Below are 15,164 nucleotides of genomic sequence, written 5' to 3'. Positions count from 1 at the left end.
CTGCTATCCTAAAGTTAGAATTTTAAAGACATCACTCCATTTGCTCTTAAGAGTAGCATTCAATGTCAATTTTCTAGGCAAGAACAATATCTCAGCACCACAGATAGAAAATGAAATATTCGAAACATCCAGAAACATCTGCCAGTCTCCAGTGAATACTCTGCAATCAATCTGCACTATCATAAAATAAGAAGAGAGGTCTTTTCTTAGAATTACTAGCACACAGTACCTCATTAACTAACCCAGCCAATCAATTAGGGTCACTGAAAGGTGGCATAATAGGACTTTGGAGGAACATAACCATTTTCCTCATTAAATACTAACAAGCCAGTTCTCATACTTTTCTGATATCATTATGTTCCCTACCTTTCCTCCCTGCCCATTAACTATCATTCTAATAATCACATATCTGCTTACAGCAGCCTGTCTCTTTAATTTACCTGCTGTATCAATTTTGAACATATTTCCCTGACAGTTACAGATTTTCTTCCTTTGGCAAGAATGTCAGTCCAAAACAATCTTACCTTTCATTTATAAAACCATTTGAATCTTTTAAGCAGTCCGGTGATTTAAAAAAAAAAAAATGCACAGTTGAAAATTTGAGTGACTCTAAAATGAACTGCATGGAAATTGGAACAGTGATGAGGTGCCTTAATAATGCCAGGATGTGTCCCCCATATGACACTCTTCTTGGTGTGAGGTGGCTAACTAACTAATTGGACAGGAAATCCCCTGTGAACTGGCAGAGGACATTCTGTTGATGTGAGGAACTATAATGAGGTCTGTGCTAATGCTAAAGAACTTTCCCTAGGTTTTAACAATAGCATATAAAAATGTTCCTTACACACTTGTTATATGAATCCGTATCCATTAAACGACTTTTACTACTGAGAATGCTTTTCTTAAACTAGAGGTATTTTTGAAGTCGTTTATGTAATAGAGGTAAGTTATTTGTACTCGAGACTGTGACAGAAACATATGGTTTTATATTTGAGCACGCATCCTGGTTGTTGTTGTGTTTTTTTGGTTTTTTTGTTTGTTTGTTTTTGACAGACAGCACTAGTAGGCAGAGAGGCAGGCAGAGAGAGAGAAGGGAAAGCAGGCTCCCCGCCGAAGCAGAGAGCCCGATGTGGGACTCGATCCCACGACCCTGGGATCATGACCTGAGTGCAGGCAGTGGCTTAACCCACTGAGCCACCCAGGCGCCCCGCATCCTTGTTTTTAGACTGAATTGCTTCCCGCCCCCACTCCAGCTTTCTGCTCCTCTAACAAATCTGTCTCTCTCAATTTAAAGACCTGTGGTCAGACTTCGAAGGTAGTTAGGTACGTTGTAGATTATCTCAGGGAGCCTGAAGATAGAAGGGATAAGGCACTTAGATGCGAATACCTAAAATCATCAAAATTTGTCCAACGTGTTTTACAAACAAGGTCAACATGGAGCTGGTCCATTTTTGTGTTTGTTTTTCCTTGATTATTCTTCTAATTTATACACTTGATTCTTGTACCCTACTTCTTCCACATAAAAAAGCACTCCTACATGAAATGGTTGTTTCACATCGGTCGCTCTCTCATCATGTTGCTTTCAGTACACTTTGTTGGGTGGTCATTTGGAAATGCTGTCATTTTGTTTCCTGTATTGTTTTGGGAGGACACGTTCAAGTATCCATACGACTCACAAGACAAGCTGTCCAGAGTGCAGACAACTCTTATTTAAAGAGTTCCCATCACTTCCTGGATTTGCTTTGGCTATAGACATTTTCCCCATATAAACCCAGGAACTAATAGCCGCTACCACTGAATATTACATGGTAAGCAACTAATAAATAATAATATTCCCAGGAGTGATTTGCATGATTTTTAAATAGCTGGTACTTTATCATTTAGCAATATTTATTATTCAGCATGTTTACAAAGGGTACTTACCAAACCTAAAAACAGAGAAAATACAGATCTCACTAAAAATTTCAAACCTGGATCACAGAAATTCAAAATTTTTAACAAGAGTGATCAGTTTCTAAATAGTAGAGAATTCTGTAAATAATGTTGATTGGCATAGTAAATAAAATATGCATATCAAAGTTCTATTTATTTATAAACTCTAGTCACCTAAGAAAACAAAATTATTTATGTATTTAAAAATTGACAGTTTAAGATATAACTGGGAAGTTACACTTAAAGATATGACTAGAGAAAATCACGAAATATAAGTAAGACTAGCATATTACGGATTGAAAAATGTGAAAATGAGGAAATTCTTAATCATTATTTGAATTGTACTATATTCTGATATTCAGTTGTGTTATAAATAAAAAACTGGAAGAGGAAGGAAAAAATTAGCTTTTTTCTAAAATATTATATTTATTTGAGAGGGAGAGAGAGAGCATGAGTGAGGAGAGGGGCAGAAGGAAAAGGAGATAGAGAATCTCAAGCCGACTCCATGCTGAGGACAGAGCCCCATGTGGAGCTCAATCCCAGGACCCTGAGATCAAGACCTGAGTCAAAATCAAATTTGGGTGCTTAATCAACTGAACCACCCAGGTGCCCCAGAAAAAGTTATTCTTAATCCTCTACTCCAGTATAGACATTGGTATTATTTTGATATATACCTTACCCAATTTTTTAACACGTATTTGTTGTTAACTGAATTATTACAATAATATATAGGCATTTTAGATACTTCTTCACTTAATATATTCCTTGAGTCTGTGTAAAATTCATAGGTATATATTTTATTGCTGCATATTATTTCATTATGTGAAATTGTCAATATTTTTTAAAAGATTTTATTTACTTATTTGAGAGAGAGAGAGAGAGCATGTGTACAAATGATGGGAGGGGCTGAGGGGGAAGGAGAGAGAGAAGCAGACTCCACACAGAGCAGGGAGCCTGACTTGGGGCTCGATCTTAGGACCCTAAGATTCAAAGGCAGAAGCTTCATTGACTCAGTCACCTAGGTGCCCCTGAAGTTGTCAATATTTATGTAACTATTTGCCTATTGTTAGTAATTTAACATTCTTACTTTTCCCTATCATAATATTGTGATAAGCATCTTCGTGCATTTAGTACTTTGTACATGTTGCTTTTGCACAGAATAAATTCCCAGGACTGAAATTGCTGGATAGAAATTTCCAAACACTTTCTCACCTTGGCCAAGTATTCTTGAGCTGATTATGGACTAGCCATGAATGAAAAAGGTTTTTTTTTTTTTTTACAACTTTTTCAGCCAATGTGGAAAAAACCAAAATCTGTTCTTTCCTTTATTCTCATAGAAGCCCTAAATTTCAGTTGGCACAGGGCCATGTGGAACAAAAACGACATTTCTTAGGCTCTCTTTCAACTAGTGTAGCCACGTGACTCAGCTCTGCTTAGTAAGATGAAATGACATGCAAATGCATTTGTGGCAGCTTCTAGGAATGTTTGTGGAAGATAATTTGTGAATGCCATTTACCTCTTCCTCTTTACTCCTTTCTCCTTTGAGCTTGCTAGAACTTGATGTGCTGGGAGTCATTGTCATTGCTACGTCATGAAGACAAGGACCGTCTCCCAAAGGGATGAACTGGAAGGTCTCTAGTTTCCTGCACAATTGCCACCTTTCCAGGCCTGGATTTGCCGCCTCTGAATTTTACATGAGAGAAAAATTAACTCCTCTTTTTTTTAAACCACTGTTATTTTGACTCTTGGCTGCATGTAGTTCAAACTAACTCTGTCTGATGCAGGCAACTTCTATTTTATTGTGATTTTGACAAAGCTGTTTTCAGCTACATGCCTGGCATATTCAAAAGAACCACTTCAACCTATACAATAAATAGAATTAAAAAATGCAGAACTGATTTCAGTGAATGGAGATTGCTCTGATGATTCTGAAATTAATATCATTAAACAGATGTGGTTGTGGGATTTAATTCCATCCTCTTGAAGATTTGTGTTATACCAGTGTTTACAAAGGCAGATGCTCAGTCCGTGACTTGTTGGTTAACTTGAGCCAACAATTCTCTCTTAGCTAATGATTTTAATTTCGCAAAGCCACTAATACTTGAAGGACTGTTAAGTCATTTAGCGGGGGTCTCTTCTTTGGGGGTAAGTTTTACAGCGATTTGTTAATTCAGAATTTTTAACACAGTCATCAACTGACTGGGGACTCCTGGTTGATACAGTTTGAAGGTCAGAGTTTCCCATGAAAGGTCAAGTCTTTTAGATCTTTGTTATTTTCAAAGATTTTAGTTATTTATCTGAGATAGAGAGAGAGAGAGCACAAACAAGGGGAGCAGTAGGCAGAGGGAGAAGCAAGTTCTCCACTGAGCAGGAAGCCTGATGCGGGGCTGGATCCCAAGACCCCGAGACCATGACCTGAGCCAAACGCAGATGCTTAACGGATGGAGCCACGGAGGTGCCGTGGTCAAGTCTTCTATACCCACTGCCTTTATTTTCTTAAAACTTAGACTGAGGGTTTTATTTGGCTGTGTACACATGGCCACAACTTGTTCTGTAGTAGACGAGATCTCTTCTTCCCTTGAGTTTTCATGGCATGTGTGTATTTATCTTGTTATGTAGTTACTTGTGGTCTCCTGGTTGCGCTCTTTCTCCCCTTTCTCTTTTCTGGAGCCCATTTCCTTACCCATTTAATAGATGGCAGACTTTTAAAGGGAGAAAAGCCTCAGTCTGCCTTCTCCACGATTGCCACTTTATAAATATTTGGCTAATTGAATTAAATGTCTGAAAGTTATTTGTCTAGCAACGAAAAGTGAGCTGCGTGTGCATTTAATTCTTTCCTCCCCTTCAGCATTCATGCCAACTGTTGACTTAAATCATAGGGAGAGCTGAGCAGCCTGGTGGTTTTGTTTACTTTGAAGCGCTCCTTTTTGACTCTGATCGATGAGGTGAAAAGTAATTTACATTTGATGTGTGGCTCGCTTATCTTAACCAGAATGACAGCTGCCTGAGAGATAACTTGTTAAATGTAAAGTGTGTAGTTACCCCTTGCTTGCACAATATGCTTTGTCTTACTAACAAGCGGATGTAAACGGGCCTGTAATTACTTTCTGTTATGCTTCTCCGCATTTATGGTGCTGAATATATTCAGATGTTTCAGCAAACAAATTATTGCCTAGTTATTTTACCTCCAAGTTGGTGACAGAAAAACATCTTTTAGGAAATCTGGGTCTACAAGGATGCTTGCACAAATAAAAAGATATTTTCAGAATTGAGCTAGTGTATGCCCATCATTAGTTCATTTAAGGTCAAACGAACTTTGATCACGAAGTGTCTGAGAAACCAGGAAAATTCAGCTTGAGAATGTATGTTTAATGAAGATATGTAATTACTTTTTAAAATCATTTGAGACGTGGGCCCTGAAAATCATTCCACAACTTTGGAAACTGGAAGTGCTATTTTAAAAGCAAAGTGAAACTTGAGGCATATTTAAATTGTGAAACTTTTTATTAGTATTCCGTAAGGCATGGTACTATGCTCCTTGAGGTCTTGAAAGTGAACATGGTATGTGCCTGGTACAGGATTGAATATATTGTACTTAAGCAAAAGCCAGATTGAATGACTTTTGTCTAGAGATTTAGTAGGTTATCAGCTATTTCTTAGGATACAAGAAGTTAGGATTCCCATTCTAGCCTAATGAAGTATTTATGACGCACGAAGGCAAAGGCTATCTCAAGTGGAGTGTTAACTGCTTAATATATGCACGAATCTGAGAGCCCTCTCCATCTGGTTTGTCTCTTTCTGTGCGCTGGTGTCTTCTATCTGCAAAGGATACACTCCAAGTTAAAGATTTTTGTGACAAAGTTATGAACAGGAAATAACACTTCTGAAAATGTATTTAAATCTCCCAGGTATTTCTTGCAGGTTGCCTTATTTAGAATGGAAGATTCCATTGAATTATTGAATTACACCCTGGTGTGTCTTTTCATTCGTTGGTTTGTAAAACAGTTAATCTTTTGTAGGAAATTTTTTGTGTAGGTTCATGTTTCCTACATATTAGTAAGAAAATGATATTATTTCTGGAAAGGTTTTAGCTATTTAGTATAAGACCTTGACTATAATGGATGATTGGATAACAGTCACGATGCAGGTTAAATAAGGAATGGAGGGGAAAACTTTCCCTTTCTGTCACTCAAAGCAGACATAGCATTTCCTTCCTCTGTCCCTCCCCTCTCTTGCTTGTAGGCACGTACACCCTCTCTCTCTCTCTCAAATAAATAAAGCTTTAAAAAATGAAAAATAAAATAATGGCCCTAAGCTTAAAGTAGTTATCAAATCCAAGTTTGAGAGGCATTCATCTATACCAAAAATCAGAGGAGTACAAAAAGGAAAGCTTATTTATATGTTCAACTACATTTTAGCCTGCAGTTGGCTAACCCTTGAGACTCAAAGTTGCTTTGAAAAAATTGAGTTTGCTTTCCGGCCTTGATTTATCAGCTCAGTGTAACTTTGCCTCTAACAGTCATGAATTTGTTTTTTCTAGAGAAATGCAATTTAGACAACTTGATGACAAAGCATTCTTTTGCATGCCCACTTTACTGTTATTACATAAAAATTATACACAATAACTTTGTGCGAGAATTAGAAAGGTTCATGATTTATTGCCATAGCACAGAGCTTGGGGTACTGTTCAGGCTTTATTTTCCTCTTATATTTTCATGATTTCTGCTTTATAAGTAATAAAAGTTCATTATGTTGATATGTTTACTTAAGTATATCATAGCTTACATCCTGACAATTAGATTCAGGCTATTACTTACGTGCCTTTACAATGAGTAATAAATGCCAGTGAGGTGTGTCATTGTACCAATATCAAGGATGTACTTTGTAAATCCTCATGTGGGGGGAGCCTACACCTTTCCAAGGTAACAGCACCTGGCACTAGGCTAGCTTAATAAGCCATATCTGTTAAATGAATAATGATGTCATATTCTTTAATTTAAATATTATAAATACTGGGGCGCCTGAATGGCTCCTTCTTTGAGTGTCTGCCTTCAGCTCAGGTCATGATCTCAGGGTCCTGGGATCGAGCCCTGCATCAGGCTCTCTGCTCAGCAGGGAGCCTGCTTCTCCTTCTCCACTTGCCCTGCTTGTATTCCCTCTCTCGCTGTCTCTCTCTCCCTCTCTCTGTCAAATAAACAAATAAAAGTCTCTTTTAAAAAATTTAAATATTATAAATACAAACTCAACTCATGAAAAGAATAATTTCTTTAAGATTTGGTGATGTGAATAAGCTGCTAATTTTTGACTGTGTTAACAATGAACACTACAGCTTATACATAAAACTAATACTAGGAAACCTATATTACACAGAGCTTATTTCAACCCCTGCAGTACTCTTTTCCACGGGTCGGCAAGCTTTTTCTATAAAGAGACAGATACATTTTAGGCTTTGTGGCCAAAATATGCATCTGTCACATATTCTCTTATGTTTGTTTTTTTCAACCCTTAAAAAAAGTAAAAACCATTCTTAGTTCAACAGGCCTTATTACACAGAGGTGGCCCAGGCCAAAGTTTGCCAGCTTCTGCTACAGAGCATAAATCTAGGGATTCAGGCAAGAAACATTCAACCTACACAAGGAATTCTAATACTAAGCATCCAGATTGCACAGAATGTTAATGAATTTCCATTAAAAAGTTCTGTTCTATTTTTGTTTCTTTGGGAAAGATTCTGAGTTTATTTTTCCAAGGGTAGCTGATCATTTAACATGATCAAAATCCCATCAAGTCTTTTTGTACATAGACAAGCTTATTACAAAATTAATATAGGAAAGAATAAGACACAGAATAGATAAAACTATCTTGAAAAGGAAGAAAAAAATAGGAGGAATCACTCTACACCATTCAGGCCTACAATATAACTACATAGATATATGTAGTTATATTGTATATAATAGTTATATTGTATATAATATATAGTTATATATTATATATATAGTTATATATTGTATATAACTACAGTGAAATATTGGCAGAGGGATAAAGATAGATAAATGCAACAGAATAAGGAATCTTGAAATAGATCCATACAAATATACTCAATTGATTTTTTTACTAAGGAGCAAAAGCAGTTTGATAAAGATGGGATAGTCTTTGCAACAAATGTTGTTAGAACAATTGGACATCCATAGGTCAAAAATAAATCTCAATACAAAAATTAACTCAAGAAAAATTATGGACTTAAATCCAAAGTGTGAAGCTGCAGACCATTTAGAAAAAAATGGGAAGAAGTTTTGTGTCTAGTCAAATAGTTCGTAGACTTGACAGCAAAAGCATGACAATGTTGGGTGAAAACTAATAAAATGGACTTCATCAAAATCAAAAGCACTTATTTTATGAATGACAATGTTAAAAGGATTAAAAAAGATAAGGTGCAGACTGGAAGAAGATATTTGCAAACCACACATCTGGCAAAGGACTAGTACATAGAATATATAAAGGATTCCCAAAAATCAGCAGTAAAAAAAGAAAAGAAAGAAAAATTCAATTAACAATTGGGCAAAAGACATGAGGAGACATTTCACCAAAAAGGACAGGCAGATGGCAAATAAGCACATGGAAAGATATTCAACAACATAAGCTGTCAGGGAAATGCACATTGCAGTGGCAATCAATTACTCATCATCTCTACCTATCATGAAGTCCAAAATTAAAAAAAAATAGATAAATCACTCAGTTCTACTGCTGAAACCAATATTGCACTGTATGTTAAGTACTAAAACTTACATAAAATTTTGAAAAAAAAAAATTAAAAAGCAAATAACCCAAAATGCTGATAGAGATGCAGAAAAACTGGATCATTTATACATGGCTGGTGGGGATATAAAATGCTATAGCCACTTTGGAAAATAATTTAACCATTTCATTTTTCTTTTAAATTTTTAAGTAGGTTCCATGCTAGGGGTCTGAACACACGGCCTGAGATCAAGACCTGAGCTGAGATCAAGAGTTGGATGCTTAACCAACTGAGTTACCCATGTGTCCCACTTCAGCAGTTTCTTATAAAAAGTAAATATGCAGGTATGATGTAAATCCAGCTTTTGCACACTTGGGCATTTATCCCGCGAAAACTTGTGTTCACATAAAAACCTTAGTAGGAATAGTTCATAGCAGCTTTCTTTTTTTTTTTTTTTAAAGATTTTTTTTTATTTAGTTATTCAACAGAGAGAGACACAGTGAGAGAGGGAACACAGCAGAGGTAGTGGGTGAGGGAGAAGCAGGCTTCTCATGGAGTAGAGAGCCTGATGTGGGGCTCGATCCCAGAACCCTAGGATCATGACCTGAGCCAAAGGCAGACACTTAACCACTGAGCAACCCAGGTGCCCCCACAGCAGCTTTCTTTGTAGTACACACAGACCGGAAATAAGCCATATGTCCTTCATTGTGTAAACTGTTAAAGAAACTGTGGTGCATCCTAACCAGGGAACATTCCTCACTAGGAAAGAGGAGCAAACTATTGATACATATAACCACTTGGATGAATCTCAAGAACATTATGGTGAATGAAAAAAGCCAATTCCCAAAGCTACATAGTGTATGATTTCATTTACATGACATTATTGAAATGACAAAGATACAGAAATGATGAACAGGTCAGTGATTGCCAAATGTGGTTGGGGGAGAGCATGTGGCTCTGAAGGGGAAGCATGAGGGATCCCTGTGGTGACGTGGCTCTTTTCCTTTCTGACCATTCAATGACAGTATCTTAGTTCTGATATTACACGTGTACACTGTTGCAAGATTTATTTTTTTTAAGGCTTAATTTATTTATTTGACAGAGATCGCAAGTAGGCAGAGAGGCAGGCAGAGAGAGAGGAGGAAGCAGGCTCCCTGCTGAGCAGAGAGCCCGATGTGGGGCTTGATCCCAGGACCCTGAGATCATGACTTGAGCCGAAGGCACAAGCACTGAGCCACCCAGGCACCTCTGCTGCAAGATTTTTATTGATGTGACTAGATAAAGGGTTCTTGTGATCTTTCTCTAAAATGCATATGCATCTATAATAATTTCAAAGCAAAAAGTTTAATTATAGAATATTTAACAAAGGGGAACATGGCTGGCTCAGTCCACAAAGCATGTGACTCTTTTTTTTTTTTTAAGATTTTATTTATTTATTTGTAGGAGAGAGAGGAGCGAGAGTGATCACAGGCAGACAGAGAGGCAGGCAGAGGCAGAGGGAGAAGCAGGCTCCCTGCCAAGCAAGGAGCCCGATGTGGGACTCCATCCCAGGACAGGGATCATGACCTGAGCTGAAGGCAGCTGCTTAACCAACTGAGCCACCCAGGCATCCCAGCATGTGACTCTTGATCTCAGGGTCGTGAGTTCAAGCCTCATGCTGGGCATAGGGCCTACTTAAAAAAAAAAAAAAAAAGTAATCTAAAAAAATAAATAAATAAAATATTTAACATGAATACAGGGGGAAGTGCAATAACACCACCTTTCAGTTAATTTTTAGAGAAATTTACACTTAATTTGGGCATTAACTTACTTTTGTGGTCTAGCTCTTAAAAGTGGAGAGGCTATTATGAAGTGTACATAGGCTCACAAAAATCACAATTCCTGAACAGGATGGGCAGGAGCTTTCAACAGAAGTGCTTGCTATATTTCTGCTTACAAATTTGTCCAAATATGATAGAGGATGGATGTAGGCAGGCATATCGGACAAAATTTGGACCAGTGAGACTCCTTCCCATGAATTTGAATATTAGAGCTAAGAGAGGAGAATTAGCCTGGTGGTGGAACATTTGGAAGGGAGGCTTGGAGATGATTGAAGGCCACGCTGTTCACTATAGGAGGAAACCAGTCTGCAATAAGAGAAAAAGAAATCAGGGCACCTGGGTTGCCCAGTTGTTTACGCATCTGACCTTGAATTTGGCTCAGGTCATGATCTCAGGGATTTAAGATGCAGGTCCGAGATGGGCTCTGTGCTGGACGTGGAGCCTGCTTGAGATTCTTTCATTCCCTCTGCCCCAAAGCCTGCTTGTGGGCTCTCTCTCTAAAATAAATAAATAACTCTTTAAGAGAGAAAGAAAGAAACAAACCAACCAACCAGTAGGAAGAAAGAAGCAGAGACTAAAATCAGAGTAAGAATCTTGGCAGTGGGGGCGCCTGGGTGGCTCAGTGGGTTAAAGCCTCTGCCTTCGGCTCAGGCCGTGATCTCAGGGTCCTGGGATCGAGCCCCACATCGGGCTCTCTGCTCAGCAGGGAACCTGCTTCCTCCTCTCTCTCTCTCTCTCTGCCTCTCCGCCTACTTGTGATCTCTGTCTGTTAAATAAATAAAATCTTTAAAAAAAAAAAAAAGAATCTTGGCAGTGATTGACCTTTTCCTTTCTCTGGGAAAGGAAAAGAAATCTCTTTCTCTTTCCCTCTCCTTGTGTTCTTGTGGATGTAAACCATTAATAGAGCTATTAATGGTTACATAAATTGTTGAATTATGTTAACTTGTCACTTCTTGGGACATGAGTTTTGGGGGGAGAAAACATATATACATTTTATACACATAGATATCTATGTACGAATCTATATAAATTTTATATATGGGTACATATACAATGTATGTATCAGGTCTCATTATAAATGATTCACACTCATTTGTTTGCTCTTTTTAAACGTAATTTATGCAATAAATTATTTCTTCACTCATGACATACAGTCATAAATATTATCTACATCAACTTTGGAAACTATTTCTCCCCCATTTGATCCACTTGGAAGAAAATCTCATTTCTCAACCACTAAGTGATCTTTATTATCCTGCATGAGAGATGGTGTAAATCAATATGCAAAACCCACTGCCTTTATATAAGGAACAACTTTCTCTTAACCGGCTATATTCGGAGGGAAATGGGAGAGGTAGCAATATGTTGGAAATCCTTTTTATCCATAACTGTTTTTCCTCTAGTTGAAATACTTTTACTCAGTTGATAGCCATACCTTAAGTTTCCTTTCCAAGCCATGCTTCTGTGGGTAGACTTACTTTATACAAGCACACTTCGGAGATGTTGGGGGTTTGGTTCCAGACCACTATAATAAAGCAAATACCACAATAAAGTGTGTCAAATGTATTGTTGGGTTCCCCAGTGCACATACAAATGATGTATATGCTATACTGTGCTTTATTAAATGTGCAATAACAAAAAAAGTACATACTTTAGTTTAAAAATCTGCTATTGCTGAAGAATGCTAACTATCATCTGAGCTTACAGAGAGGTATAACCACTGATCACAGATCCCCGTGATAAATAAAGTGATACTAATGAAGAAGCTTGGAATATTGTGATAATTAACAAAATGTGGCGCAGAGATATAAAATGAGCAAATGGTGTTGGGAAAATCGTGTCAGTGGACTTGCTTGATGCAGTGCTGCCACAAACCTTCAACTTGTTAAAAAAAAATGCAGTAGCTGTGAAATGCTATAAAGCAAAGCACTTAAAATAAGGTATGTCTATATTATCGCATATCCCCTATATGCTATAACACATTCATGCCCATGTTTCTCCCCATTAAGATAATGTATAATTGAAAAATTAAGCCATGTGTCTTTTTTCTTATGAGATTCTTAGAGGTTCTTTTAGACAATTCCTTCCCTAGCTATCAGTTACGTCAAGGGTATATTCAAGCAGCATATTATTAGAGGAGCTGCTCAATGTCTTGCAAGTGATCTCTCATCAAGATGTCTTTCCTGGATGACACAGCATGGTGATATATTGCTGGAATGTCAGATACCCAGAGCAAGCGTTCTAAAGGTGGTCCATAGCCTGGTACATTTTAAAAAATCACCAACATGTTTTTCTTCAAATTTCAGGTTGATTTAGGAAGCAAAAAGATGCTTTTGATATAGAAGTTTCAAAGACTTTCAGAGTCTTATTATCAGATCTACCCATATACCAGAGGAATAACTCAGTAATGAATCAAAACCATTTTTTTGCTAAGACTCTACTTTCAGTATTATTTAGAAAGTTCAATTTCCTCTGAGATCTAATCTTTAAACGGCTATACATTTGAAAAATTTCCCTTAACTGCCAATTCTTCTACAGCTAAATGATGCCCATATCATTTTATCTTTTATGGGTTGTTTTCTGACTAGGAAGGGAATATATACATAGTAATAAGAACATAAGAGTCCAAAGAAGAAGTAGAAAAAATTCCCTTTATACAAGAAGTCAACATTAATATTCTGGTATATTTCTTTCAACCTTTTGTCTCAGAGTATCTTTCATATCATGGTTTATATAAAAATTTTATTGTGAGTTTTTCAGTTAATATTGTAATATTAGCATAGTCGCAGCTACAAAATTTTGTAAACATTTTATCAGCTGTTAAATTTCCCATATTATGAACAAACCTGATTTTGTACTAGAATTTATCTATTGCTGGCCATATATGTTGTTTCCAATATTTTTGGAAATATAAATAGTTATAAGATGAATATTTTGGCATGAAGATTCTTCTTTCTATATCTTAGATTATTTCTTTTGTTGGGTGTTTAGAAGTATAATTGTGACATCAATGATTATGAGTATTTTTAAGGCTCATAATCTTACTGCCAAATTGCTTTCACTATTTCTCAGAGTGCTGAAAGGAAGGGTGGTTAATTTCGCTAAAACAAGGATACAATGTTATTAAGTGGGTACAACCAGCCAGGATAACATGATAAAACACAATGGACCTCAGATTTCATAGTAGTATTTTAGAGTCATCCCGAAGGACTTCTCTCCTACATCATTCAATTCAATTTCATTTAATTTCTGAAATTTCAATAAAAACATAAAAATTAAATACCAGTTTTAGAGAAAGAGCTCCCAATATAAATTGTACATTATATAATTTTTACCACTGTAGCATTTCACAAAAGTGTTTCTATAGTACCATTTCAATGCCGCCTACCTATCTTCGGCTAAGCCAGTGAGCAATTCCTACTAATCACTGCGAAAACTCATACCCTGACTACAGAAACAGTGTTCAAACAAGGTCAAGCAGGGGAGAAAAAGAAGAGAATTGGTCCTTGGGCAGAATTAAAGCTCAGGTTGTAAGGTGAATCTAGCAAGGGATTATTTATCATTTCATTAAATGGATCATACCAGGAAAGATGAAGCTGTTGAAAACAACATTTTTAAATTTCATATTTATCTGTGTTTGACTCTCTTATGATTAGCTTACTTTATCATACATTATTTGATAATAAGCTAAAATTTCCTAAAGAAAATTCACCAAGATGTAACAACTACAGGTCTTTTGAATATGAGCTAATCTGTACTCTGTTTTTGTTTGTTGGTTTGACCAATTTTACTACTCCCTTTCCCCTTGTTTTCTTTTGTCAAATTAAAAAGCACTGATTAGGGGTGCCTGGGTGGCTCAGCGGGTTAAGCCACTGCCTTCGGCTCGGGTCATGATCTCAGGGTCCTGGGATCGAGTCCCGCCTCGGGCTCTCTGCTCAGCAGGGAGCCTGCTTCCCTCTCTCTCTCTGCCTGCCTCTCCATCTACTTGAGATTTTTCTCTGTCAAATAAATACATAAAATCTTTAAAAAAAAATAAAAAGCTCTGATTAGATATAAAGATCTCTTTCATTAGTCTTAGGATATGCTACTTACAGAAAGCTTTGATTAGAGTATGTGTGACATTTAAACATTTATACACCATTCTATTAGATGACTATGCTTTCTATAGCCATTGTCTTATTTTTAAACAACTCTGTATTGTATCTCTATTTCATGACTAGGAAAAGGGATGCTTGTGGAGGTGATATACTTTGTCCAATGTCATTTATTCAGGATGAGTATATTTGGTCATGTTTTACTGATTTGAATTTGTGGTCTTTTCAATACACTACACTGACAATGGTTTCCTAGCTTTTCACAAGTGGTCTCAACAATTTTAATAACCTGATGTTTTGAAAAGTAGAAGAGTTCATAATAATGAATCAATGAAAGCCTATGGAAAAAAGTCATAGATTGATGTGAGGACTTTGTAGAAAATCATATTGGTTGTTTACAGTCAACATCTTTTCAGATTGATTATAGTGCCCATAGGTTCTGATTGCTTATTGCCTATTACTTTTCTTCCTAATATTTTGAGAATCTAAAAAAAAAGATATACCTGTGGTAGTTAGGGACCTGGAAAAAGGATATGCAGAAGAGCAACTGCTGATTTAAATCAAATAGCAAAATATTTATTGTTC

General features: G+C 36.7%; 1 protein-coding gene across 1 annotated transcript in view; it reads right to left on the bottom strand.

Moving 5' to 3' along the window:
- LOC116581856 overlaps positions 1-12,014 on the bottom strand; it is a 77,730-nt gene extending 65,716 nt beyond the window's left edge. The window contains 1 exon segment of the mRNA XM_032329149.1: positions 11,921-12,014. Coding sequence (XP_032185040.1) covers positions 11,921-11,943 — 23 coding nt within the window. The 5' untranslated portion in view covers positions 11,944-12,014.
- Positions 12,015-15,164: the final 3,150 nt, after the last annotated feature.

This window comes from Mustela erminea, chromosome 21 (assembly GCF_009829155.1).
Source record: "Mustela erminea isolate mMusErm1 chromosome 21, mMusErm1.Pri, whole genome shotgun sequence".
NCBI classification, from domain to species: Eukaryota; Metazoa; Chordata; class Mammalia; order Carnivora; family Mustelidae; genus Mustela; species Mustela erminea.
This window is presented reverse-complemented; position numbering and strand designations above follow the sequence as displayed.